This window comes from Balaenoptera physalus, assembly GCF_965194825.1.
Source record: "Balaenoptera physalus genome assembly, chromosome: 10".
In the NCBI taxonomy this organism is placed as follows: Eukaryota; Metazoa; Chordata; class Mammalia; order Artiodactyla; family Balaenopteridae; genus Balaenoptera; species Balaenoptera physalus.
The window spans coordinates 63,717,658-63,745,500 of NC_138889.1; the positions used below are offsets into that span (position 1 = coordinate 63,717,658).

The window sequence follows — 27,843 nt, forward strand, 5'->3', positions numbered from 1 at the left end:
CCATTTTGTTCTTTTCCTTGCTGAGCCCCCTATTTCTCCTCCAGATGCCTTTATCCTCAGTTTCTCTTTCAGACTAATGGCAATTCCAACGGTCTTGTACCGATGTTGAGAGTATATAACAACACAGCTCGATATGTGGATCAAGGTGGAAACAAGGTATGCTCTGTTACTGAAAGTCCTAGAAACCAGAACTGAAAATCTTTTCTCATATATGCTTATAATAAGATGGCTCATTGTGTATGTTTCTAACAACTTTGCTTTTTTCCACTTTTATGATCAATTTAATGAGTATAATTTTTACTTCTAAGTGTATACACTTGAAGTATACATTTTGATGATTTTGACAGATGTATATACTTGTGTAATCACACCAGTCAAGACATAGAACATTTTCATAACCCCAACATGTTTCCTCATGCACCTTTGTATTAATCACCCATCACTCCCACCTATACATACTTTATCCCTGGCTCCAAGCAGCCAGTGATTGAGTCAGCTGTCTTATATGACAGTTTATTTGCAAGGAATTTCTAAAGTTGTGATTCACATTGATACCTAACCTTGAAAAAGGGTTGTAATGTGTTTTCTAGGTTTTTCTTTAAAAAAAGAAAACAAAAACAGAAAACAAAACTCTGTCTATTTTATAGAGGGAAAAGTAAAGTTGAGAGTATTGGATCGTTTATCCAATGTTATCAGCAGGGTAGTTTGCAACTATCTAGCCTGTCTCTTATGGATATGTAGGCATAGTAATCACCTATTAGTTTATGAATTTCCTTCTGATGCACTTAAAAAAAAATCTATGGGGACCTTGATAAGACATACCACCTTTTTGACCTTTTGAGCACAACATTATTGTCAAAGTTAAAGTGATTTTCTTTGGGCTTTACATACATGTCACATAGTGTAAAGTGAGCTGGATGACAGCTGCAGTGGAAGCTCCATCCCTAGTTCACTGTGTCGTTTTGGATAAATTATTTAGTCTTTCTTTTATTTTTCTTGTATTTTAAAAATAAATTTATTTATTTATTTTTGGCTGAGTTGGGTCTTTGTTGCTGCACGCGGGCTTTCTCTAGTTGCGGCGAGTGGGGGCTACTCTTTGTTGAGGTGCGCGGGCTTCTCATTGCGGTGGCTTCTCTTGTTGCGGAGCACGGGCTCTAGGCACGCAGGCTTCAGCAGTTGTGGCTCGCGTGCTCTAGAGCGCAGGCTCAGTAGTTGTGGCTCACGGGCTTAGTTGCTCTGCGGCATGTGGGATCTTCCCGGACCAGGGCTTGAACCCTTGTCCCCTACATTGGCAGGTGGATTCTCAACCACTGCGCCACCAGGGAAGTCCTATTTAGTCTTTCTTGTTCCACATTTTCTTTATGTTAAATGTTCTTTTTTATTGCTAGAATTGTAAGAAAACTACCACTACTTTATATTTTTATAGTACTTGTATTTGTATTATCTCATTTAATTCATTAATTGTAGTGAAGATCCAAGGAGATATTATTGAAGTGCTTTGGAAAATATGAAGTTTCTTTGTTTCATTCTGATTCTGAAAAGAATGATGATTTGTTTACCATTAGCGACCTGGGGCATTTGCTATTTACCTGGAGCCTTGGCATTTAGACATCTTTGAGTTCCTTGATTTAAAGAAGAACACAGGAAAGGAAGAGCAGCGTGCCAGGGACCTTTTCTTTGCCCTTTGGATTCCGGATCTCTTCATGAAACGAGTGGAGACTAATCAGGTGAGAGATAGGTACTTGTTAGTAATAACAACTGGATTCATATAAGTTTTCTCCTCAGTCATCTTAAATCATGCTTAGGAAGAGTCCACCTATATGTTATGCAATGGAAAGGCATGCTGACCAATTTAAGAGATGTCATTCTTGCCTTCTTGGATTTTTATTCTCTAAAGTAGATGCTATCTGACCTAAATGGTTGAAGGGTCATGAACAAACATGCAAAACTAGATGTTTGGGCCTGAGCCTAAAATTATTATTTCTAAAGCAAATTTTTAAGACAGTCTATGGAAGCCACAATATCCCTTGCAGTGTTCCTAATGGACTACGTGTGGTTGGTTATTTGAAGTTTCTTATGGTTGGTACTCTTCTTCCCTTTGTAGGACTGGTCTTTGATGTGTCCAAATGAGTGTCCTGGTCTGGATGAGGTCTGGGGAGAAGAATTTGAGAAGCTATATGAAAGGTATGGGAAAAATATGAGAATAATAATGTTTTAACCGTGTGTTTCTTTTATTTACAGGATCTAAATTTTAAAACTACGTCAGTCATTAGCCAGTTTCTGGGAATCTTGAGAAGCATCTGGAAGAGAATGTGACTAATAATTTTATTTTGGTCATGTTTTCTTCCTGAATCTTCACCAAAATTTTGGTTTGTCTTCTTTCTTAAAACTTTGGGACATGTAAATAGGTGTTCAGGTTTTTTTAATTGATCCTTTAAAAAATTAATGCAAAGAGTTATTTAGCAGGGTTATTAATTTGCTTTGTCATAAAGTACATTTGACAGAACAAGTTATGCTTTGTATAGTACACAGGAATCAAGGGCAACTGGGACACACATGTCAATAGTTCATTAAATTATAGCACAACAGTACTGCTTTAGCACAATAGCACGATTTGAGTACTTCAGGTTTTGTTCCTTTTTATTATGGAAGGTTTTGTTGATTCAGTGGGATTGGCTTGAGCCATAGTAAAATAAATATCATATTCCTAATTTCTTTCTCTTAGCAAAACTTAGTAAGAAATTTAAGAGTTTTCAATGTTTTATATTTTGGTGTTTCTCTTCATGTTATCTGCAATAAAGATTTTCCTTAGGGAATATTAAAATAATACTAGCTTTGCCTTTCAGTTATGAGAAAGAGGGTCGTGTCCGCAAAGTTGTAAAAGCTCAGCAGCTTTGGTATGCCATCATTGAGTCTCAGACAGAGACAGGTACCCCGTACATGCTCTACAAAGATTCCTGTAATCGGAAGAGCAACCAGCAGAACCTAGGAACGATCAAATGCAGCAACCTGTGCACAGAAATAGTAGAGTATACCAGCAAAGATGAGGTAGGTAGAAAAACTTCTGCCTCAGGTACTGAGAGAAGAATCTTAGGAGTTTGTGAATTATTTGTGAATCCCTCGCATGTTTTCCCTTGAGTTGGGTGAAGGGGGTTTTCGTAGCTTGCTGTAAGCAGAAGGGCACTAAAATAGAGATTATAAAGGAAGAGGTGTGATGTGTGCCCTTAAATACCTTTTAGTCTGAGCCATGTGGAAAAGACTGTCAATTTTTTATTTCACACACATTGTTGTAATAACCTTTACTTGAGAAAAATGGCGATATATAGTTACTTAGGTCAGGGTTAGGACAAACACAGTAACGGGTTAGGGTGCTCATTCAGTTTAAAGAATGTAAGCATGAGAGCGTCCTTTCAGTGAATGGTGAGACGGAGTTCTCACCTCACATCTTTAAGGTGATTCACAGAGGAGGCAAGGCTAGAAATGAGACATAGATTTGGATATTTTAAAAGGAAATTTATGGAAAAGCTTTCCATTTGGGAAGAACTGCCTGTGTGACAGATCAGAGACAGGGATAGGTTTTGTGCAGTGAGTGTAAAAGTGAGTTTGTTTTGATGGAGCAAATACATTAAGGTTTGGTGTATGGAGAGATGGCTGCAACTGGGGGAAGGGAGATAGTACGTGAAAGATGGCATGTCTCAGACGCAGGAAAGCCCTTGTAGATTTCTGAAAGGAAAATAGCATCCCTAGGATGGGAAGGATGGCTCTTGCTTCTGGTTATAGAATGGCTTAGTGTGAGAAGAGGCTGGAGGTTAGTTTAAGGAGATTGTTGCGTTAGTCAGATGACAGGCAGCTTGGATATTGGACGTAAACTATGAAAACGAGGAAGAAGGAGCAGATCCCAAATTCTAGGACCTAAAAAAAACATGACAAATGAAAAGTCAGAAAGAAAATGGTGAGTGAGTTGAACATACTGCTAAGGTTGCAGTTTAATTTAACAAAGTTTACTGAGCACCAGCCATGTGTAAGACACTATACTAAGTGCTCTCTGATATAAATGAATGTGGCTCAGCCCCTGCCCTCTGGAAACTTACAATTTAGTTGGAGGAAATTGACATATACTCATGACTATTATACAAGATAGATTATATTATAAAGAATAAAATGACCCTTTTTAAAACAAAAATCAGATCATATCATTCCTCTGCACAATACTCATCTTTGATTTTCCAACCCATCCAGAGTTCGTTCATCCTTTTTTTTTAAATTGAGATATAATTCACATACCATAAATTTCACCCTTCTAAAGTATACAATTCAGTGTTTTTTTAGTACATTCACCAGGTTGTGCAACCATCACTGATAACTAATTCCAGAACATTTTCATCACCCCAGAAAGAAACCTTGTACCCTTTAGCAGTCACTCCCTGTTCCCCTCTTCACCCAGGCCCTGGCACCGCTAACCTATTTTCTGTCTCTGGATTTGTCTATTGTAGGTATTCCATATAAATGGAATCCTATGATATTTGGTCTTTTGTGTCAGTTGTCCATGCTGTAGCATGTATCAGTACCTCGTTTCTGTCCTTATAATGCCCTGTGAGATCCTACACAACTGAGTATCCCACCTCATCTGCTCTTACTTTCCCCCTTCCTCACTGTGCTCCAGCTCTACTAATTTTATTGCTGTTTCTCAAACATATCAAGCATACTCCTGTCTCAGGATTTTTGACCGTTAAAGTGCTCTTCTCCCCAGGTAGCCACGTGGCTTGCTTTCTAACTTCTTCAGTTCTTTCTTCATATATCCCATTCTCAGTGAGGTCTTCCTTGACAACTCTGTTTAAAAATGGCACTCCTTCCATCCTTAGCCCCAAGACTCTGTTTTCTTTTCCTGCCTTATTTTTCTCCCTAGCATTTATCAGGCTTATGTGATTCAAGCTATGTTTTAAAAATGGGTACTTTGGCAACATGTGTAGAATTGAGTAGGTGTGAAGGGCATGAGGGAGTCTAGGTGAGAGGAGTTAAGGGCTGTCAGAGTCTCAATGAGGGTGAAGTAGATGTGCAGTTTGGAAGAACTTTATGCAGTGATAGAAATGTTCTGTGTTGGGTGGCTACTGAGCACATGAAATGTGACTAGTGCAATTGAGAAACTGAATTTTAAATTTCATTTAGTTTTAATCTAGTGGCTGCTGTATTGGACAGTGCACATCTACTGACAGATATATATAAAAAATTATAGCACATTGTGGCATACGTCTGGTAGTAGAGCCATGTACTATGAAGCATATGGTTCTTTCCCCATCTTACCTATTTCCCTGGTGCATGTTACAGTTCACATATATGAATAGGTTTTGGGATTTAGAAATGAACTGGTGAATGATGAAGAGAGAGGAGTCAAGATAGAAATTTAAAATTTTAATGTCAGCAAGTGTTAGAGGCTTACAGCGTAGTGTCATTGACACAGTGGAAGAAATAAAAATCGTGTGACTCTTGACCCTTTTTCTTCGAATTCCAGGTTGCAGTTTGTAACTTGGCTTCCCTGGCCCTGAATATGTATGTCACATCGGAACACACATATGACTTTATGAAGTTGGCTGAAGTCACCAAAGTCATTGTCCGAAATCTGAATAAAATTATTGATATTAACTACTACCCTGTCCCAGAGGTATGAATAGATTTCTCTGCTTATTGGTAATTATTGAAATCCGAGGTGGAAGGAGTTTATCACAGTCTTCTAGTCATCATCTAAATGGTTATCATTGGAATGGTGTGAGAAAACTGAGATAAAGAGAGAGAGTGTGTCATGTGTTACAGAATGTTGCTTTTACTGTTCATTAATGTTATCTCTTCTCTAAATCTGTTGGCACGAAGGCAAGCGTATCAAATAGATGCCATCGCCCCATTGGAATTGGGGTACAAGGTCTGGCAGATGCTTTTATTCTGATGAGGTACCCTTTTGAGAGTCTGGAGGCCCAGTTATTGAATAAGCAGATCTTTGAAACCATTTATTATGGAGCCTTGGAAGCCAGCTGTGAACTGGCCAAGGAGTATGGCCCATATGAAACCTATGAGGGCTCTCCAGTCAGCAAAGGAGTAAGTATATGGATGAAGTTTCTTTTTGCCTGTGAGTTCCTATGGTAGGCTGAATGGTAGCCTTCAAAAAGATACGTTCACATCCTAATGCCTGGAACCTATGACTGTTACCTTATTTGGTTTAAAAAGGGTCTTTGCAGATGTAGTTAAGGATTTTGAGATGAGGAGATTGTCCTGGATTATCCAGGTGGGCCCTAAATCCAGTGACAGTTGTCCTTACAAGAGACACAGAGAAGAAGAGGAGGCAACACAACCATGGAGGCAGAGATCGGAGTGATGCAGCCACAACCCAGGACTACTGAGAGCCACTGGAAGCTGGAGAGGCAAAGAACAGAATCTCCTCCAGCCTGTGGAGGGAGTGAGGCCTTCCCAACGTATTGAGTTCGGGCTTCTGGCCTCTAGAACTATGAGAGAATAAATTTTTGTTATTTTAAGCCACTAAATTTGTGGTAATTTGTTACACCAGACAGAGTAAACTCATATGGTCCTTTTGTCCTCTGGAGTAAAAAGGATACTCTATTTAAAACTAATCATTGCTAAAATGACGTAAGAAGAATGCTAACTGTATTAGTTTTTTTTTTTCTTTTTTGGCCGCGCCATGCGCAGCTTGCAGGATCTTAGTTCTCCGACCAGGGTTCGAACCAGGGCCCACAGCAGTGAAAACGCTGAATCCTAACCACTAGACTACCAGGGAACTCCCAAGTATTAGTTTTCTATTACTAAACTTAGTGGATTAAAACAACATACATTCAGTATCAGTTTCCACGGGTCATGAGTGCAGACTTGGGTTAGCTGAGTCTTAATCTCTGGATCTCTCAAAGCTACAGTCAGGATGTTGGTAGAGGCTGTGGTCTCATCTGAGGCTCAGGGTCCTCCTCCAAGCTCACCTGGTTGTTCATTTCCTTGTAACTCTAGAACTCTTGGCATCTTGCTTCTTCAAAGCCAGTAGGAGGGAGAGTCCCTCATTTCAAGAAGAGCCCAGTCCAGTCGCCCTTTTGAGGGTTTTCATTTGTTAGGTCGGGGCCAAAAAGAGGATAATCTCACTTTTAACTAAAAAAGTAACTGATTTTCACCCTTAATTGCACCTGCAGAAACCCTTCACATTTGTCATAGTTATGTGAGTGGCATCCATCATATTTCCAGGTCCTGTATACACTGAAGGGGAGGAGAATATAATGGCCTATACCCTAGAGGGGGTGGGAATCTGGGAGCTGTCCTAGAATTCCGCCATCCACACTGCCTTCATCATGGGTAGTATGATTCTCCTCCCTGTAAAATAAGATGTTATTTTTAGTTCTCACAGTTCCTGCTGATATTTAGGAACTCTATATTGTTTGAAAATAAGTTTATTAGCTAAATAGATAGATTGAGAGGTAGATCAAGGCAGTTAAAAAAGATGAGGCTAGAGTAATTCTTTTACTGTACAAAAACAACATGCTTTCATAAATGTTAGAATTTCCTGGTTTGTAGATATGATAGGGGTCCTCTGAGAGGACTCAGCAGGGACATGGGGAAGAGGTAAGCCTTAATCAGTTTTCTTAGCCCGCTTCTAATCAATATGACTACATAGAAATTTGTCCAGGAAAGTCTCTGGTCCTTGTATTTCTTACACAGCTTTACCAAAAGACAGCATTTGTTGGGATGTAGGGGCATGGCAGTTATTTATTTGTTTGGTTTTTGTCATAGTTTTAAATTGTCATATAATGATTTATCATAAATTTGGGTTGTTTATTCCTTAGATTCTTCAGTATGATATGTGGAATGTTACTCCTACAAACCTGTGGGACTGGAAACTTCTCAAGGAGAAGATTGCAAAGTAAGTAGAGATGTAAAGTGGCTTTGAAGTGAGGAAGGTTCGGGTTTTCAGCCTGGTTCTTTCGAACTTAGGTATGTTATTTTAGCTTCTGAAATTCATTTTTTCTCTTTTAAATGGGACTAAAATGACCTATCCATAGAACTATTTTTTAAAAAATGCTTCCTAGGACAATATATTTTATATGTATAGTAACCTGCAAATTGCTTGGCACAATGAAAGCATTTTAATACCTGGTAGGTATTGTTATTATTAGTTGATCTTGTTTTAGGGGCTTAACTACCAAGATTAGGTAATTCTTTTTCCCTTAAACCTTCATATTTCTAAGTGTGTTTGCTTTTTAAATGTTTTTCACTTTTATTTATTGCTTAACCACATTGGGCACATAAATGACTTTCAATGAATTGATTGTCATAGGACTTCATTACGGATTTTGGAAGAGCTTTTGGAGGGTTTAATGTGTTAAACTGTGTGAAAGAAAAATGTAAAAATTGAAAAATGTAGACCTTTCCAACTAATAAACATAAGAGATTTGAGTGCAGGCAGAATGTTTTGCTGAATGTTTGTCACGTCTATGTTAATGCATATACAAAGTGTTTAATTTTGCAGAAGGAAGCAGTAGCTTTAAAATGCTCTTTAAAATATCTATTTACCTTAAAATTGTTTTGTTACTCAAATAATACATGTTAGATAATTTAGAAAACATACATGTGGAAAGGGAATAAAATGAAAATTATCCCAATACCATCACCCCCCAAAAAAACCTGTTTGTATCTTTTTGTCTGTCATCCTCAGACTTTCTTCTGAATGTGTGTATATGTGTATATTTACATGCAAATTCAATTTTTACAAAAATGGACCTGTACTCTATTTATTATTTTGTTTTTTCTCAAAATAATGTAGTTTAAATATTTTTTATGTATAACTTTTTAAATTTCAAAATTAATACATGAATACACATTCATTGTTAATAAAGTTCAAATATGGAAATAAAATAGAAAGTAAAAGCCCTTCTTTATACCTCTTCTGCCAACCATTTTGTCCCACAAAACAAACGAAAAAACCAACTTACTCCTTTTCTCAGAGATAACCATTGTGAATGGTGTATATTTTTCTAGACCTTTTGCAGTACATTTGCAGATACGCACACACAGTTTTATTATATAAATGAGATCAAACTTGACATATTCTGAGACTTTTTATTTAGTGATTTATTTTGGAGATGTTTCTCTTTTAGTACATGCAGATTTACCTAATGTTTTTAGTGATTACAGACAATTCCATAGCTTGGATATATCATATATATATGACTTTTCAAAGCATTTTCCTGTCTCTGGACAGGAAACCACTGTCCACTCTACTGAGGGAGTAAAGACATGGAGATAGTTGGTGATTTGCTTGATGCCTCACAACTAGAAAGTGACATAGAGAGGTTGAAAGTCCAGTTGTACAGACTCCATTAGGATGTGAGGCTCTATGCTAAGTGCTGTATGAATCCAGAGGTATGGAATGTAGGAAAGATGAACTCTTTGTGCTTGAGAAACTTAAAACTAAGTAAGGTAAGACATGTAATACAAATAAAATATACGTAAAGGTACAGGTCACAGAAAATATTTGCAATGCAAATATTTGTATTTGACAGTTGTATTTAGTGTTGTCTGCCTGGTCAGGAAAGATGTTCTAGAGTAGGTATCTCTTAGGTTGAGCTTTGAAGGATGTGCTTAGGACAGTTTGAAGATTTCTCAGAGTTCAGATACTATATTTTTAAGCCCTCTCTTTGGCACTGAATAGAGTCAAAAGATGTTAGCATTCTTCTAGGAAATTTAATTAAAGAGGTGATAGAGGAAGTCAGGAATATACTTGGAGCATAATTTTCTCTATTCATTATCCTATTCGGGATAATGGAGCATTGTGGTGATAGAGGTCTGGTTCTGACCACTTTCACATCATTATGTTTCCTTAAAGGGCCTGGCACAGTGATCACATAGGCACTTAGAAAAGAGTAAGGGTTGAATGAGTGTACCCTGATACAGGTGGGGACTCCCCAATAACCATGTGAGTGTTTCCTTGGGCAAGATAGTGTATCAAGTGCTGTGATTCCTAACTGGCATAAGTCTTGGCATGATAAGGATTACCAGCAGTAAAAATGGTGCTAATTCTGTTTAGGAATCAGGCTTTTAGGAGAGGGCCAAGTTATACCACCCATACTGTGGAGTTGCATCCCTGTAGGGGTTAAATGCAGAAGTCAACATGCGAGTCTAATGGATGCATGGTATTACTCGCAGCAACTGCATTTACTACAATGACTTAAAGTAGCTGTCTTCCTGACAGATTGTAGCTTCAGGACCAGCACCTAATAATCTCCTTTTCTTTAGGTATGGTATAAGAAACAGTTTACTCATTGCCCCGATGCCTACTGCTTCAACTGCTCAGATATTGGGAAATAATGAGTCAATTGAACCTTATACCAGTAACATCTACACTCGCAGAGTCTTGTCAGGAGAATTTCAGGTGAGAAGATCACAACCAGACTTACAGGAAAATCTTTTAAAAGCCTGATATTGGGAGTAAATGCTACTCATATTTAGTATGCCCCTTTATTTTAGTGTCGGTGCAAAGTTTTGATAAAGTGAGTTATCATCTCTAATATTGTTTATGGTATTCTAGTATATAATAGACATTTAATAAATATCTGTCAAAAGAATGAAGGATTGAGGGTTGAGTATGAAAGCAACTTGATATTAGAGTTCACATTATGTTTAACCATTTTGTAATCATCGTGACATATACTATAACCTCATATGCTTAAGTTGATGATACTCAAGGTGTATAGAAGTATCCTTTAAGATGGTGGTTCTCAGCCTTGGTTACAAATTAGAATTTCTGATGGGCAGGACCAGTGTTTTTTTTAAGATTCCCAGGTAATTCTCATGTGCAGGTTGAGAACCACTAATTTAAAAGATACTTATTTGTGAATTTGCAGATACTCTGAAATAAATTTCTGTAAGGTTTGGGGTGGGTACGTTTCTAATTTTCTTAAGTATTTATTGTGTCCTTACTTAAAAAGAAAAAAGAATCATTCTACATACCCAGCTTAGGCAGCATTAGCTCTTTTCACTTTTGCAAATACCATATGTTATGTTTTGAATAACAGATATCAAGATTTTAGAGGAATATAGCTTTCTTGTGGTGGGATAGGTCTCTCAGTTTTATAAAAAATAGAATTTACCAAGCAATCTAATGTTCTTCAGTGATCTTATTTACTTTAGGCTCCAAGTCTGTGATCCTGTTTAGGCTCTGTCATTGTTGTTTATTCCTTCACATCTTTCTCCTTTCCGTTTCAGATTGTAAATCCTCACTTACTGAAAGATCTTACTGAGCGGGGCTTGTGGAATGAAGAGATGAAAAATCAGATTATTGCGTGCAATGGCTCTATCCAGGTACAGAATGAAAAAAAAAGTGTTCTCTTCAGGAGCTGCCAAGTTGGTAGTTACACTGGTAACTTCTCACTTATCCCAGGCAATGTAGAGAAAGAATGGCTATTCACTGTGGTCATATAGGCTTTTGTAGCTCTGTTCAACTCTGCATTGCTGTGCTAGGATTAAATACATCTTCACATAGCTAGGCCTTACCCTGTTGTTTGTGCAACAATATAAAGTAGTGGTTCCCAACTTCTCTGCACATTAGAATACATTGAAGAGCTTTTAAAATCCTGAAGCTTAGGTTGTACCCCATACCAATTAAATGTCTGGGAGTGAGAGCCAGACATCAGTATTTTTTAAAGACTCCCTGGATAATTGCCAAGTGAGTCAGAGTTTGGGGACCAGTGATATAAAGCCTGAAATTAGAGTCAAACTTAATTAAAAAGTATGATGGAGAATTGAAGACTGATAGTCCAAAAGACAGAGCCAGAAATAGTGTTTAACAGTGAAATATTTGCAACTGAGAATCAAGAAGCATTTATTTATTTGTAGATAGAGGCCTCTGGCTGAATATTTGTCTGCTTGGCAACACAGATAAAGATTCTTGTAACATTTCTATATTTGCTGATGGAAACTGTAGCATTAGCCTGTCTGTGTTTTGATGCAAGCTAACCCTAGACCTAAGAAATAGGAAAGCCTTATTTCTGTTGACTCCAAATGGAGTTTGTGGAGTCCTAGCTTATTTAAAGGGTTTTGCCTCATTGCTTCCTTGGGTCATGTCCCTGTGAGTTACAGCCCTGAGTTTTTGTATTTTCTGCAAAACTCAAGGATCATTTATTGTTGCTTAGCTCTGACTTTTCAGTGAATGTTTTGTCCATTAACCAATTAAAGATGAATCTTAAGTAACTATCACCAGATTGATATTTTGTTGTTTAGATGGGGTTTTGTTTGACTTCGTAAGCCAGAAGTGAGTAGTCTTAGGAAACTTGATAAGGATCATACTGTATTAAATGGAATGGTAGGGTCAGATCTGACTGGAAGTAGAACCAAGGCCAGACCCTGGGGGTCACCATTCTGTTAATCATACTGCTTTCTTCAACCTGAGTGCCATAAACATTTGATTTCCCTTCTTCAGAGCATACCAGAAATTCCTGATGACCTGAAGCAACTTTATAAGACTGTGTGGGAAATCTCTCAGAAAACCGTACTCAAGATGGCAGCCGAGAGAGGAGCTTTCATTGATCAAAGCCAGTCTTTGAACATACATATTGCTGAGCCTAACTATGGCAAACTCACTAGTATGCACTTCTACGGCTGGAAACAGGTTAGTGGAGGAAGTCAACCAACTTGGGATATTTTAGAATTGGAACCGAGTTTTATATTCTAGCTACGTATTAAGTAATGCCACCTGGAAGTTCTTTCACTTTAAGTCCAGTGTGTTAGAAACAACTGATGGGTTTTATACCAGATTAAGCTCTCACTTTGGATTTTCTTATTTCTTTTAGTATTATTTTATTCTAAGCTTGAAACCTTGGAGATACCTATGATCCTTCCTTTACTCTCCATGCACTCATTCACCATGTGGTGTCAGTTGTTCCTTTGTACTATTTCTTGAATGTCTTACTTTCTATTCCACTGCTATTATTCTTAACTTCTTAACTGATCTCTTTTCTTCTGGTATCTCTACTCTAGGCCATCTTGTGTACTGCTACCATTCCTAAAATAAAACTTTACACATGTCAACCCACTATTCAAAAATATCCATTGTTTCCCCACTTTATCTATCTACAGGATAAAAGCCAATCACTTAGCTAGTCATTGCCAACTGTAAAGGCCTGTGAGTCTATAATGTATTCTTATTCCCTAGCAATATTCTAGGTGTTTATGTAGAATTATGAATTTATTTTTTTATTTAACAAACTTTTATTGAACTTATACTATGTTCCAGGACTGGGGATACTGAATAGAGGATGGTGATTCTTATCCTTGAAGTAGTCATAATCTGTTCTTATACAGAGATACAGTCTAGACCTCTAAGTAGTTATAATCTAAGGCAGACATGTTTTCTTAGGCACACTCGGAAGTCATACACATAAAAACAAACAAACAAAAAGACTAGAGAACAAAAATATTTGACATTTTCAAAGAGATAAGCTTGTTTTAGGGGTGAAAAGGACAGAGTATACTGTCTGACCATCTCTTTCTCTCTAAGCATTTTTGAGAGGGCTTCGTAGAGGAGATATAATTCTAAGTTTAGAAAGCAATTTGACCTGGTTTATGGAAATGTATTTTAAATATTGGTCTTGAATGTCTAGTGTTCTCACAGCTTCTCCTAATTAGTTGTATTTACTTCCCTTTTAGGGTTTGAAGACTGGGATGTATTATTTAAGGACAAGACCAGCAGCTAATCCAATCCAGTTCACTCTAAATAAAGAAAAGCTGAAAGATAAGGAAAAGGTATCAAAAGAAGAAGAGAAGGAGAGGAACACAGCAGCCATGGTGTGCTCTTTGGAAAATAGAGATGAATGTCTGATGTGTGGATCCTGAGGAAAGGCTTAGAAGAGGCCAGCCATTCTTTATTAGCCAAACTACTTCTTGAGCATAGATAGGTGTAGTAGGTTTGTTTGAAGTGATAAGGCTTTGCTGGACCTTATTGCAGCAAAAGGATCAATTGATTTAAAGTACTGTTTCTATATAAGTGTGAAAGTAATGATTTTTTAAAATTGATATATTGGGAATCAAAGTAGATGTTTTAGGAATGCAAAAGAAGTCATCTTGTAAATAGGGAGTGATTAAGTAGTGTTTCGTCACCCATCTGGCACCCCTTTTCTGGTGACTTCAGTTTTGGTAAGGAGACTTTGACTGGTGTGTCCATAGAAGCAAAACTGAGTCATAACACGTGAGAAGTGCTGACAGGACCTTTATCTGGATAAGGTCCTAATAGGTCATTCTGAAATAAAGATAAACATTTCTAAATGATTGTGTGAGACTAATTTTGTCATTTATTTTCATACAAAGGTCAAATTTGAAAAAGCATTTTTTGTTATTTGAGAGTTCAGGGAAGAAATTTTAAGACAAATTACTTAGACACCATATAGAATTCTGATTTTAATGTATGTCTTTTTCCTCTTTTTAAAAAAAATTGTGGTAAAATATACATAACATAAATGTTACCATTTTACCCATTTTAAAGCATACAATTTAGTGGCATTAAGTACATGTACAATGTACAACCATCACCACTCTCTATTTTCAGAACTTTTTCATCATCCCAAACAAAAAGTCTATATATAAAACAATAATTCCCCATTCCCTTCTCCCATTATTCCCTGGTAACCTCTGTTCTACTTTCTGACTCTGAATTTGCTTATTCTAGGTATCTCAAATAAAAGGGATCATACAACATGTGTCCTTTTCTGTCTGGCTTATCTCACTTAGTATAATGTTTTCAAGGTTTATTTATGTGTCATGTGTCAGAATTTCATTCCTTTTTTAAGGCTGAGTAATATCTCTTTATATATATATGTGTGTGTATATATATATATATCTATATATACATATATATAGATATATATATAGACATTTGGGTTATTTCCACCTTTTGGCTATTGTGAATAATGCTGCTGTGAACATTGATGCACAAGTATCTGTTTGAATTCCTGCTTTCCGTTCTTTTGGGTGTGTACCTAGAAGTGGAATTATTGGACTAGATGGTAATTTTTTTTTTTTTTTTTATAAATTTATTTATTTATTTATTTATTTATTTATTTTTAGCTGTGTTGGGTCTTTGTTTCTGTGTGAGGGCTTTCTCTAGTTGCGGCAAGCGGGGGCCACTCTTCATTGCGGTGCGCGGGCCTCTCACTATCGCGGCCTCTCCTGCTGCGGAGCACAGGCTCCAGACGCGCAGGCCCAGCAGCTGTGGCTCACGGGCCCAGCCGCTCCGTGGCACGTGGGATCTTCCCAGACCAGGGCTTGAACCCGTGTCCCCTGCATTGGCAGGCAGACTCTCAACCACTGCGCCGCCAGGGAAGCCCTAGATGGTAATCTTGTATTTAACTTTTTGAGGAATTACCGAACTGTTTTCTACAGCAAGTGCACCATTTTACATTTCTACCAACAGTACACGAGAGTTCTAGTTACTCCACATCTTTGCCAATACTTGTTAATTTTTTGTATTTTTGATAATAAGCATCCTAATGGCTTTTGACAGTTTGATTATAATGTGTCTTGGTGTGGGTCTCTGAATTTATCCTAATTGCGGTTTGTTGAGCTGCTTGGATTGGTATATTCACATCTTTTGTTAAATTTGGGAAGTTTTCAGCCATTATTTCTTCAGGTAATCCCTTTTTTAAAAAAATTTAATTAATTAATAATTTTTGGCTGTGTCAGGTCTTCGTTGCTGAGTGCGGGCTTTCTCTAGTTGCAGCGAGCAGGGGCAACTCTTCCTTGTGCTGCGCAGGCTTCTCATTGCGTTGGCTTCTCTTGTTGTGGAGCACAGGCTCTAGGCTCGTGGGCTTCAGTAGTTGTGGCTCGTGGGGTCTAGAGTACAGGCTCAGTAGTTGTGGCGCACGGGCTTAGTTGCTCCGCGGCATGTGGCATCTTCCTGGACCAGGGCTCGAACCCGTGTCCCCTGCATTGGCAGGCGGATTCTTAATCACTGTGCCACCAGAGAAGCCCAGGTAATCCCTTTTGCCCCTTTCCCTCTTTTCCTTCTGGAGGTCCAATGTTGCATCTATTGGTCCACTTATCAATGTCCCAACAGGTCCCTTAGGCTTAGTTCACTTTTCTTCATCCTCTTTCTGCTCCTTAGACTCAGTAGTTTCAATTGCCTTATCTTCAAATTCATTTATTCTTTCTTCTTCTTGCTCAGCTTTGCTGTTGAGCCCCTCTAGTGAAATTTTCATTTCAGTTATTGCTCTTTCCAGCTCTAGACTTTCTGTTTGGTTCCTTTTGTTTCTACATCTTTGTTGATAGTCTGATTTTGTTAATACATTGTTTTCCTGATTTCCTTTACTTGTTTTCCTTTAGCTCTTCAATCATATTTAAGACAATTGTTTTAATGTCTGTCTAGAAAGTCTGACGGCTGGGCTTCCTCAGGGGTGGTTTCTGTCAGTTTATCTTTTTCCTTTGAATGGTCTGTTTTCCTGTTTCTTTATAATGCCTGTGATTTTTTTGTTGTTGAAATATTCTGAGACTAAACTGTTTTTGCAGTGAAGTCTCTTCTGCAGAGTATGTTCAGTTAATGTTTTGACAGCTTTCCTTGGTCTTTGCAGATTGGCTCTGTGCTAGGACACTCCCATACTTGGTTAGGCTTGCTCTAAGCCTAGGCAATGTGATGGTTAATTTTATGTGTCAACTGGCTAGGCCATAGTATCCAGATATTTGATCAAACACTGGATAGAGCTGTGAAGGTATTTTTTTAGATGAAATTAGCATTTAAATTCGTAGACTTTGAGTAAATCAGATTATCCTCCATAATGCGGGTGACCTCATCCAATCAGTTGAAGTCCTTAAGAGGAAAAATGCTGAGGTCCTCTGAGAAAGAAGGACTTCTGCCTACAGACTGCCATTGGAGCTGCAGTATCAGCTGTTTATCTATCTATCTATCTTTCTATATTTATTTATTGATGGCTGCATTGGGTCTTCGTTGCTGCGCACGGGCTTTCTCTAGTTGTGGTGAGCGGGGGCTACTCTTCATTGCAGTGAACGGGCTGTGGCTTCTCTTGTTGCGGAGCATGGGCTCTAGGTGCATGGGCTTCAGTAGTTGCAGCACGCAGGCTCAGTAGTTGTGGTTCGCGGGCTGTAGAGTGCAGGCTGGGTAGCTGTAGCACACGGGCTTAGTTGCTCCACGGCATGTGGGATCTTCCCGGACCAGGGCTTGGACCTGTGTCCCCTGCATTGGCAGGTGGATTCTTAACCACTGTACCACCAAGGAAGTCCCCCGCATTACTTTATATATATGTGTGTGTGTGTATATATATATATATAGAGAGAGAGAGAGAGAGAGAGATGTATATGGTTGACCCTTGAACAACATGAGTTTGAACTGCACGGGTCCACTTACACTTGGATTTTTTCAATAAGTACTACAGTACTACACAGTCTGTGGTTGGTTGAATCTGTGGATGTGGACCCGTGGATATAGACACTGTATGGAACTTGAGCATCAGTGGATTTTTGTATCCTCTGTGTGTCCTGCAACTAATCCCTGCATTGTTCAAGGGTCAACTGAATATATAGATAAGATTGTGTGTTTATGTGTGTGTGTGTGTGTATACACACCTTATTGGTTCTGTTTCTCTGGAGAAAGAGAACACTGACTAATATAGGTTCTGATACTGGAAATGGTTCTAGAGGAATGGAATCCTAAGGATGAGTCTTCTGAGTTGGTTCTCTAATTTGATGAGATTTAAGCATGACTGTTCAGTAGTAAAGAGAGCTCTGATAGTCCATGGGGGTGATGTGGCAATAGAGAGATGCAGAATACCATCACTGGATACTCCTAATCAAACAAAGAGGCAAGGGTCTGGGTGACCATGTATATGTTCTGCCTCAGGGGTGTATCAGTTATCAGCTCTCTAGCCCAGTGTCATAATTTAGTTCATCTTGATCACTTTTCCTTTCCACAGTACATCACAATGCTCCATTACGTTGAGATGCGGATTGGACCTAGCAGGAAGTGGCAGCTACTCTAGACTTACTGGTAAGACGTTTGTGTGTCAGAGAATGAGAAATAAATCGGACAAAAATTCAGGGACCTTCTACCTCAGTGAAATTTCTTGGGGTCCAATGGTATAAGGCATGTTGGGCTATTCCTTCTATGATGAGGGATATATTCTTCTATCTGGCTCCTCTTACAACCAAAAGAGAGGCATAAGGCCTAGTGGGCCTCTTTGGATTTTGGAGGCGACATGGCAACATATTCCTCATTTAGATGTGCTACTCTGGCCCATTTACCATGTGACCCTAAACGCTGCTAGTTTTGAGTGGGGCCCAGGACAAAGAACAAACCTGGCTCTGCAACAGGTCCAGTCTGCCATGCAAGCTGCTCAAGTATCAGTGGCAGATAGGGATGCTGTTGGAAGCCTTTGGCAGGCCCTGCCATCCTCTCTTGATAAATACTTACCTTGTGAGAGACAGCTTTTGGCTGCTACTGGGCCTTGGAGACTGCCTAACCAAGGACCACCAAGTTACCATGCAACCTGAGCTGCCTGTCATGAACTGGGTGTTGTCTGACCCCCTAAGCCTAAAGTTGGGCATGCATAGTAGCATTCCATCATCAAATGGAAGTGGTATATACAAGACTGGGCTCAAGCAGGCCCTGAAAGCACAAGTAATCTACTGAAGAATTGGCCCAAATGCCCATGGTTCTCACTCCTGCTACACCGCTCTCCCAGCCTGCACCCATGGCCTCATGGGACATTCCATATGATCAAGTGATAGAGGAAGAGAAAACTTGGGTGGTTTACAGATGGTCCTGCACAGTATGGGACACCATAGCCTCTTTCTGGGACATCCCTGAAGGATAGATACTCCATTCTATAGATGACAGCTATGGAGGTCTTTCAAGTAGGGGTGACTTAGATAAATCACACTGGCTACCATGGGAAAGAGTGGCATGACCTATGCGTTTGGGTCAAGCTCAAGTACAGATAAGGGCCTAGTCTGGTCTTTGGATGAATTTGGGTCCCAAGGAGAAGACCTGGCTTGGGTGTCTGTCAGACTGGAGGGCCCCCTGGCTGGACTTGACCTGTTTGGGCTAGACTGGACCCCTGGGGTAGGCCTGACCTGTGTGCCTGGGGATATCAGACTGGGAATATCAGGCAGAGCCTCACCTGTGTTTGGAACTGATTGGACCTAGAAGCTAACTTGTGTGCTTGCATTAGACTGGTGGCATCAAGACTGACCTGTATATTCGGTGAGACTGGGCTTCATGTCAAGTCTTACTCTGTATCTGGGAGAGACTGGGCACCAGAGAAGAGCCTGGCCTGTTTATTTGTTTCAGACTGGGTGTTCAGGGCAAGTCGTGGTCTGTGCAACTTGCTCTACACAACTTCCAGTGGAGCTCCATATATCCAGATATTAATTGGGGGCTTTCTCAGGAGTCAGGGAGAAGAGGACAGAGAAACTAAACTAACAAGGATAAATAGGGAAAAGCAATTTTATTATTGGAGTGAAAACAGAGCATTCTAAGAATTCAAAAAGGAATAGTTTACCAACAATGAACCTGCTGTTGAGTCCATAATCTCAGAAAATTCCAGCCTGTCCCTCAGTACTGCCTGCTTATCTCTTGTTCCCAGAAGTCACAGCCCCAATTTCCCAAGTTGATGACGTTCTCTCACCCTGGCAGTTTCTCCTTCACTCTCATATTTTGCAGCCTCTCTGGCTTCTCCCTAACCTCCTGGGCTAATTCCTTTCCACAGAGCATCTTTTCTACACGTTGCCTGATCTCTCTGATCCTCACCCCCTAAATGACAGGATTCAAGGCTCCTGGGAGCAGCAGATAGATGGCACTGAGCAGGTTCTGAATATCCTGAGACACAGTCTTGGCTACTTGGAAAACGATGGAAGTGGAGAGACTAGAGAGGTAGATGGTGAGGATGACCAATAGGTGGGAGCCACACGTGTGCAAGGCCTTGTTTCGGGTTCCCCCAGGAGATATCCAGAAGGCAGCATAGATGATGCCGGTGTAGGAGGTCCCCAGCAGGGCTAGATCAAAGGTCACAGTGACCAACCGCATGGCCAGCCCCAACTGGTTGTTGAAGGTCAAGTCTCCACAAGCTACGCTCAGCAGTGCTATGTACTCACAGGTAAAGTGTCAGATCACTGCTGTCTGGCAGAATCAAGCTCGTGAGGTTAGCACTACCAAGGGCAGTGCCACTCCCAGGCTCCGTGTCAGGGCAAAAAAGGCCAGCACGCCTAGCAGATGGGAGGTCATCAGGTCACTATAGCACTGTGGGTAGCAGATGGCCACCAAGCAGTCTAGGGCCATGGCCAGCAGGAGGTTGTAGTCCAGAAGGAGAGTGAAGTAGATGAAAAACATCTGGGCCAGGCAGCCATGCAGTGATATGGGGTTAACATAATGCTCAAAGCCCTCCAGCATTTTGGGTATCACCGCTGTAGCAGCACAAAGGTTGACAGCCAGGAGCAGGGCAATGAGCATGTACATGGGCTGATGCAGGCTCTGCTGGGCCGCCACCGTGTGGACGATGAGGGCATTGGCAGAGACGATGGTCACATAGGCAAAAGTAAGAGGCAGGACCAGGAGGCGCCTCCACTCTCGCAATCCAGGGAAGCCCCCCAGGAAGAAGTTGGTGTAGGAGATGTTGAAGGTGCTGCTATTTCCATCCTTACCCATTGGCTTTGGCCCTGAGCTGGCCTCAGGAGTGGGGATCAGAGACTGTTAGAACAAAATGGTCAATGGAAGAAAACCTATTTTTATTTTGTGATGAAGGGGTTTGTGATAAAGATCCACCTCTTCGTGTATGCATGTCTACTCTTTTGGGGCACAGACATGTACTATGTCAGGTGTAATGGGAGCTACAGAGATGAACAAGACATTCCTTGTCCTTAGGGAGCTCTTGGCTTTTGTATGTGAAATGTAAACTTACAAGATGCTGTTTATCTGTGATACTCCAGGTATTTGATTGCTGAGTAAAAGATTAGGAGGAAAGTAGGTGTGGTATAGGAGAGAAAAAAGAGTGATGGGCCAGAGGCAATAGAAAGGATGAAGAAGATCCTTGATTAGGAGGAAAAAAGAGTATATGAGGAATCTTTGGTCCAAGAAGCCTTCGAAGAACCAAGTGGGGCTTATCGGGAGAGAGGAACAAGTCAGGAATGATGGCCTCACTTTTGTGCCTCGGGTACACTGTGTGGCAAGGGCAGAGGAAAGTTGCTGAGGAGTATTTCTGGTCTCCCTGTACACAAACAACGGGCCACAGAGACTTCTCCCTTCCTAAGACCCTCTAGACTGGATGTGGGGCCTCCTGCCTGGCCTTGTCATCAGTGTCATGGGTGATGCTTGCATTGCTTTCAGAATGTGAGTTCCAGGAGAACAGGGGTAACAGCATACTTCTATTGTGTTCTCTGAAGCTCCAAGCACAGAGCCACCATAAGCACACAGGAAGTGCTCGAGCATTGCTTGTCGGGTAAGGTGAATGAGGAACAGGGAGAAGATGGTAAGAAGCTAAACAGTTAACTGGGCTCTGAGAGCAGTAATTTCAAAGCTTTGGCCAGGTTTTTGTATAATTAAGAGAGCAGTTATTAAGATTAAAGATGTTTGATTCAATACTGGACTCACATCTTATCCAGATTCTTAGGGAGCACCATTTGGTGGTGGTAGGTGTGATGATTAGAGGAATTAACACTGATATGCATAAAAGTAGCTGACGCCTATTGGACATTTACCATATGTCAGTCAGTGTTCTAAATGCTTTCATGTATTAACTTTTTTTAATCTTCTTAATTTTACTGAGGAAGAAAGTGAGGCACAGAGAGATTAAGTCTAGTTCAAGATCATACAGCTGGTAAATGGCAGAGCTGGATTTGAACCCAGACAGACTCCAGAGTGCATGCTCTTAACTTCAGGATGACCAACTAGTCCTGGCTTGCCTGAGACTTACCTGGTGTTAGACCTGAACATCTGGTGTCCCAGGAAACCTTTCAGGCAAATGAGGCAGTTGATCATTTTACTATTACTACTAATTACATTGAAGGTTAGAGAAGCCTTATGAATTGTGGAGCAACTAGGAAGAAATATTCTTCCTTCTTATAGGTTTAAATGTATTGTCTCTGAAAATCAATGTTTATACTGGCGTTACTATGGCCACCCTCTGAACACTCAGAAGAGTAAAGAGGAACATCTCTAAGTTCACAGAGAGACCTCAAAAGGAAGTGGATTTGGAATTCCAAAGCCCACCCTGGAATGTGTTTCTGGAACTCTTAGAGCATTATTTTAGTCAGAATAACTTAGATTTTGGGAAATGTACTTTCATTGTGGTTGGGCAAAGACCAGACAACACTTGCGGGGAGGTGGTAAGAATTCTTAGGGGAGGTCTGTTGAAGACTTTCCGGGGGTGGGGGAGTGGAATTGAGGAGCTGAGAGTGAGTGAGGTGAGAGGTGATCTGTGATAGAATAAAGGGGCGTGGAGGAAAATGCAACACGGAGGAGCAGTGGCCAAGAAGACATTTAGGGACCCCCGCTCCTCCTTCCCAAATACTGCAGGGTGGTCATCCTTAAGGGGGAGAAAAAGCTGGCATGGGCTGCCCACGAACCTCTTAACTTGGACAAGGTTGGTCTGTCTCCGTCACGTGAACTGTAATTTGCTCTCCTGTTTTGTATCTTAGGATTACTTAGGTAAACTCCTAAAGGAGCTTCTTTGACACTGGGCTCCAAAGCAGTCAGTAAAGGAAATGCAGAATAATAAGCTCCTCAAGGCAGGGCAGAAGGAATGAAAAAGACTGTAAAAGATGAGGAGATCAGTTTACTGGCTAAGGAAGGTCTTAAGAGAGATGAATAGATGTTTCTAGAGACAGATCAGTCAGACCTGAGAACTAACTGGAAGTGGAGAGAGACAGAGGAATCAACAATAACTTCAAGGTTTTTTTTTGCTTTTGTTTTTCAGCTATGATGACTGCTAAAACCTGAGGAAGGAGGAACAGTGTTGGAGTGCTGGCAGGTACACTTAATAAACCCATTTGGATGTCGTGAAAACTCACAAATGAAGAGATGTCCAGTCAACAACTGGAAATAAGGGTGGAGTGCTCAGATGAAGGATTAAAGCTGGAGATGGGGATTATAATGTTATTGAGGGCATGGATAGAATCTTAAGGGGCCGACAGAGTAACATAACAGGTGTCAGTGAAGGAGACAGAAAAAGAGGGAAGAGGGGTGGAATGAGAACCAGGAGCAAATGGGATTCTGGAAACCAGAGAAAAAGAGGTTCTGCTGCTCTGGAGCCTTCAAGGTAAAGAATTTACAGACTAGTAGAGGCGAAAGACCAACACAACTAAATCACCCTGCAGGGCTTAATGTTCTGAGTAGCAGAGGAGGGGGACAGATAGGAGGGCTGAGATGAAGAGGCCAGACGTCATGTGCTCTCTGCAGAAAGAGACACAGCTCCTCCCCTGTAAATGTCAGCACCACAGACAAGAGCTCCTTTAACTTCCCCGTCCCCACAAACTGGCTACTGTGCTCATCTTTCTCTCTTCCTTCTATTCCCAGTGAAAGAGATGTCTTTCCTCTCTTTTGTCCTCAGGATATCTTCCACTTCTCCCCTCTTACCCTCAGCATATGGAGTTCTAGTCTGTCATTGGTGAAAATAAACTCATCCTTAACTTCATTCAGTCCTCAAGCTTCCAGTCTTTCTCCTCACCATTAAAGCCAAGGCCCTGGACATGTCTTTATCATGCCATAATTGCTGGCTTGCTGATCTAGCTCCCCGCTAGACTGAAAGTGTTGCTGGTGGGGAGACCATGTCTTACTCATCTCTGTCCCAGTGCCCGGCACAGAGCCCACTGCAGAGTACGTACGTGCTCAGTAAGTGTTGTGTTGAAGGAATACATGAATGCACCAAAGGATTTTAATAAACATTTTCATTTGCAGCTAACTTAGAGTAGCTCTTTGAAGTTGAATGAATGAACGAATGAAAAACTAACCCCATCAAGGCTAGGAGAGTCTAAGTGACTTGTTTAGTCTCACCTAGCAAGAAGAGCCTGGCCTCAAATCTAGGTCTTCTTGGACTCTTCTGTCTACACCACTGTTTTCTCCCTCACACCCCACACACAAGGCAGCATCGGAGAGGCTCCAAGCAGTCTTAGTCTCAGCAACAGTACTACAAGTTAGCATTTATTGAGTACTTACTACATGCCAGGCATGGTTCCAAGGGTTTTTCCATAGAGTATCTCTAATATTCACAGGAACCCTAAGAGACGAATACTGTTTATTAACCCAGTTTACAGATGAAAATACTGAGGCTTAAAGAAGATAACTAATTAAAGTGTCATAAATGTTAAATGATAGCTGGGATGTGAATGTAGGTTTGTCAATGGTAAATGTGGAGTTCAATTCCAATCTCATGTTTACCCACCTCAAATCCCCCATAAATCTCTTGTCTTTTCATCCCCAACCTCACCGTGGTAGCCTGTAGAGGACTCCCGCTGGGTCGTAGCCTTCTGTGGCTTTGGTTTCACCTCTGAAAAGGTAAGGCCTGAGGTCAGTGCCCAGCTCCAAGGTACTGCTCTATGAGGCTGAGAGGAGGGATGGATAAGTAGACCTGTGGCTCCAGGGGATTCCCAGTGGAGGATGAGATACCCAGTGGGGCAGCATTTCCAGGGATTCAAAGGAGGAAACAATGAGAAATCCAGAAGAATTTAGGGAGAACCCCAGGGATAGAGGCTGGGTGGAGATGACAGTATACTAACATTTTAATTTCTATGGCTCTTGTTTTTTCTCACAGAGCAGTCACATCTGCTGAGGGGTTTCCCTACTTTACAGATGAGCCATTAGAGAGAGCAAGTCAGGGTTCAGGGCAGCTTCCATTTCAGGGGCACTAGCAGGCAGAAGCTGGGGATGACCTGGGGCTCAGCTGAGGGGAAGGGGCTCCTGAAATTTGGGGGTCACCCAAAGGCAGGAAAGGGCACTTGGGTGACAGTGAGAGCCCTGTGGTGGAGACAAGGACATGATTCAGGTGTGGTGTGTGTGTGTGCATGCATGTGCCTGAGTGCCTGATCATATATGCACACGTTGAGATTCATGAGGCATCTACTTCCCCAGAATAGGCAGCTTAGGAGCTTGGGAAGGAGATGACTTTGGTGTGGGTTGTACTGTGAACAGCCAGGACTCACAGGGACAGGGGCTGGCTCTTCCAGAGAGGCATTTGTTTGTCCTCTGGAATTTGAGAGCAGTGGGACTGAAAAACTCTTTTCCTCTTTTTCTGCCTTCTTTGGGTTAACTATTTTCATGATTTCATTTTATCTTCTTTGTTGGCTTATAAGCTGTGTCTCTTAGTGGTTGCTTTAGGATTTGTAGTACACATCTTTAACTTACCATAATCTACTTTTAAGTAATATTATGCCACTCCAACAAAGAGTATGAGATCCTTACAACAGGATTCTTCTGTTTCCCCTCTTCCATTGTTTGTGTTATTGTTGTCATAGGCTTTATTTATGCATAAATTATAAACCCCACAATACATTTGTATATTTTTGGCTTTATACAGTCTATTGTATTCTAAAGAGATTTACAAAAATAAGCAAAAATTAATATTTGTTTGCAAAATTCATTCATATTTTTATGTGACTGTAGCTTACTTTATTGCTAGCATCCAGTGTATAAATGTACCATAATCTATTTACATATTCTATCGCTGAGGGACATTTATGTTGTTTCTGGTTTTCCACAATTAAGAATAATGCCAATATGAATATTCTTGTACATGTATTTTGATGCCTACGTGCCTGAGGAGATTTCCGGGATCAAAGGGTATGCATATATATCTTCGATTTTACTAGAAAATGGCAAACTGTCTTCCAAAGTGGTTGTACCAATCTATAACCTCAGTAGTAGTGCATGAGAGTTTCCATTGCCATCTGCTGAGAAATTGTTTGAATACATATACAAATCTACTATGTCTACACAATAGATGTTGTGAGGTTGTATAGTGCACAACCTGAACATCTGTATATGAGAGGCTGGAGATCAAATACCTTTTCTCTTTTTTTCTTTCTTCTTTTTTTTCAGTGGGAGCCAGAATAGACATAATACTTATACCCAAAAACCTACATCCATAAGGACATTCTGAGGTCAACCAAGAGATCTGAGCTCTGAAGTTTCACCACTTTTTTTTAATGTTCTCCCATTCATGAGATTATAGTAGTGACAGCTATTTTGTACCATTTTATACAATTTAGTCATGCCACCAGCCCCAGTCACAGTTGATAAACCATAAGTCAAATGTTGACCAAGCTAGTGTAATCAGAGACCTTTCTCCCAGAATGAGGAATAAAGAGATTAAATTTTTGTATCATGTAGGTGGTTATATATAGGGCACGCAAAAATCCAGTTTTTAGAGAGAGAGAGAGATTGTAGAAAAAATAAATCACACTCTTAGAGGATAGATGAGCAAAGGAAAACAGAGAATCTTAGTCATTTTTATAGTTGTTTGTTATTTCCAGAAATTTCTTCAGGTCAAGCTGCACTCCAATCTTTTGGTGACTTAGCACCTTCATTTTAGAATTCCCCAATTTGTGTTAGCACTGGTTTGCCTTGGTATGTACGTATTTGCAACAACTTAAATGTGAAATCCATAAGGGCAATGAGTTTTGTTGGTTTTGTTCACTATTATGCCTCTTAGCATCTAAAATAATTCTTGCACCTAGAACTCTCAGTAAGTAGCTGTTGAATGAGTGAATTGAAGAGCAACAAAAAAAAATGTCTACACAAGTCTCATAGAATTGTCCCTTATTTCAAGAGAGTTCTGGTTAGATTACAACAGGAATAAGAAAAAAAAAGTACTTAGGCTACAATAAAAGAGAAAAGTATAAGGTTCTATGACCTCTAAGATAAAAAAATTAACTCTTTTCAAGATCTAAGCTAATCAGTGAGGGCTTCACTGATGTGGCATTTGGGGTGAATGTTGAAGGATGTCATAAGAATAAACAGTAGTGATTCAGGCTGGAGAAAATCTGAAATTTAGAAAAGATTTAGATTACGTTAGAATTTTCTAATCTGAAAATTAGAAAGAGGAAACAGAACATGAGGATTCCCAGAGGCGCAAAAAAAGATAATGAATATATTCTGGATGCTTAAAAATTACCTTATGATTGACAGAATTTATGTGGGAATCTAACTGTGGGTGAGACTAGAGAGAACTGGGTAGAAGATCACATCACTAGGTCTTATAATCATAATTAGAAAGTTATCAATATTCACACAAAAGCAATTGAGACCCACTGAAAATCATGTCACTCTTCACAGTAACTCTTGATCTCCCCAAATTGTGATATGTTCATTTCCTGAATACTTGACCTCTTGCCTGCTTTTGAATGACAGATAAGTAGCTTACATTACAAAGTTTTTAGTCCATTATTTTTCTAATGGTACATTGCTTTGTTAATTTATTTCTATATACTACTTATTAAAAAAAATAAATTAACAAACAAAAAAACCCACACTCATTCTGACTTCGGAAACCTGTGTTCATATCTGCTCTGCTGTGCTGCAATCTAACTGGCTAGTCCTACTTTCTACTTTCTACTGTTCTTTCCCATTAGGAGAAGGAATTAAATGCATTGGAAATAGCTGGAGTATAGCAAATGATTAGCTCTTGTATTGATGGAGGCTGTAGAAGTACTTAATTTTCTAGGACAACTGGCTTACTTTTATCCAGCTTCTATGGAAAATTCCAAGTCTAGCTGTGGACATGAAACAGTTCTTAGTCTACAAAAATGATTTTGTTCCCAATCTAATGCAGTGTGATGTGACTTTAGTGCCTTTGAAAATGATGACACCCATGGTATATA

General features: G+C 40.1%; 1 protein-coding gene, 1 long non-coding RNA gene and 1 pseudogene across 8 annotated transcripts in view; 1 reads left to right on the forward strand and 2 right to left on the reverse strand.

The window, feature by feature from the left end:
• The window catches only part of RRM1 (ribonucleotide reductase catalytic subunit M1), a 42,280-nt gene extending 27,982 nt beyond the window's left edge, over nucleotides 1–14,298 (forward strand). For 5 of the 6 annotated variants that reach the window (XM_082411389.1, XM_082411393.1, XM_082411394.1 and 2 more), the window contains 11 exons: nucleotides 73–156; nucleotides 1,566–1,727; nucleotides 2,105–2,184; nucleotides 2,847–3,048; nucleotides 5,510–5,659; nucleotides 5,866–6,087; nucleotides 7,827–7,903; nucleotides 10,276–10,411; nucleotides 11,245–11,340; nucleotides 12,458–12,646; nucleotides 13,684–14,298. In XM_082411389.1, the coding sequence (XP_082267515.1) occupies nucleotides 73–156; nucleotides 1,566–1,727; nucleotides 2,105–2,184; nucleotides 2,847–3,048; nucleotides 5,510–5,659; nucleotides 5,866–6,087; nucleotides 7,827–7,903; nucleotides 10,276–10,411; nucleotides 11,245–11,340; nucleotides 12,458–12,646; nucleotides 13,684–13,869 (1,584 nt within the window). In that variant the 3' untranslated portion in view covers nucleotides 13,870–14,298. The remainder of the gene's footprint in view (nucleotides 1–72; nucleotides 157–1,565; nucleotides 1,728–2,104; nucleotides 2,185–2,846; nucleotides 3,049–5,509; nucleotides 5,660–5,865; nucleotides 6,088–7,826; nucleotides 7,904–10,275; nucleotides 10,412–11,244; nucleotides 11,341–12,457; nucleotides 12,647–13,683) is intronic. The other variant, XM_082411392.1, reaches the window with a different exon arrangement.
• The window catches only part of LOC309637238, a 135,516-nt gene continuing 121,682 nt past the window's right edge, over nucleotides 14,010–27,843 (reverse strand). Inside the window, exon 2 of the long non-coding RNA XR_014250453.1 lies at nucleotides 14,010–14,831. This is a non-coding gene — a long non-coding RNA (uncharacterized lncRNA). The remainder of the gene's footprint in view (nucleotides 14,832–27,843) is intronic.
• Nucleotides 18,019–22,952, reverse strand: LOC309637197 (olfactory receptor 52E8-like; annotated as a pseudogene). The gene has a single exon. The product of its transcript is annotated as an olfactory receptor 52E8-like (transcript).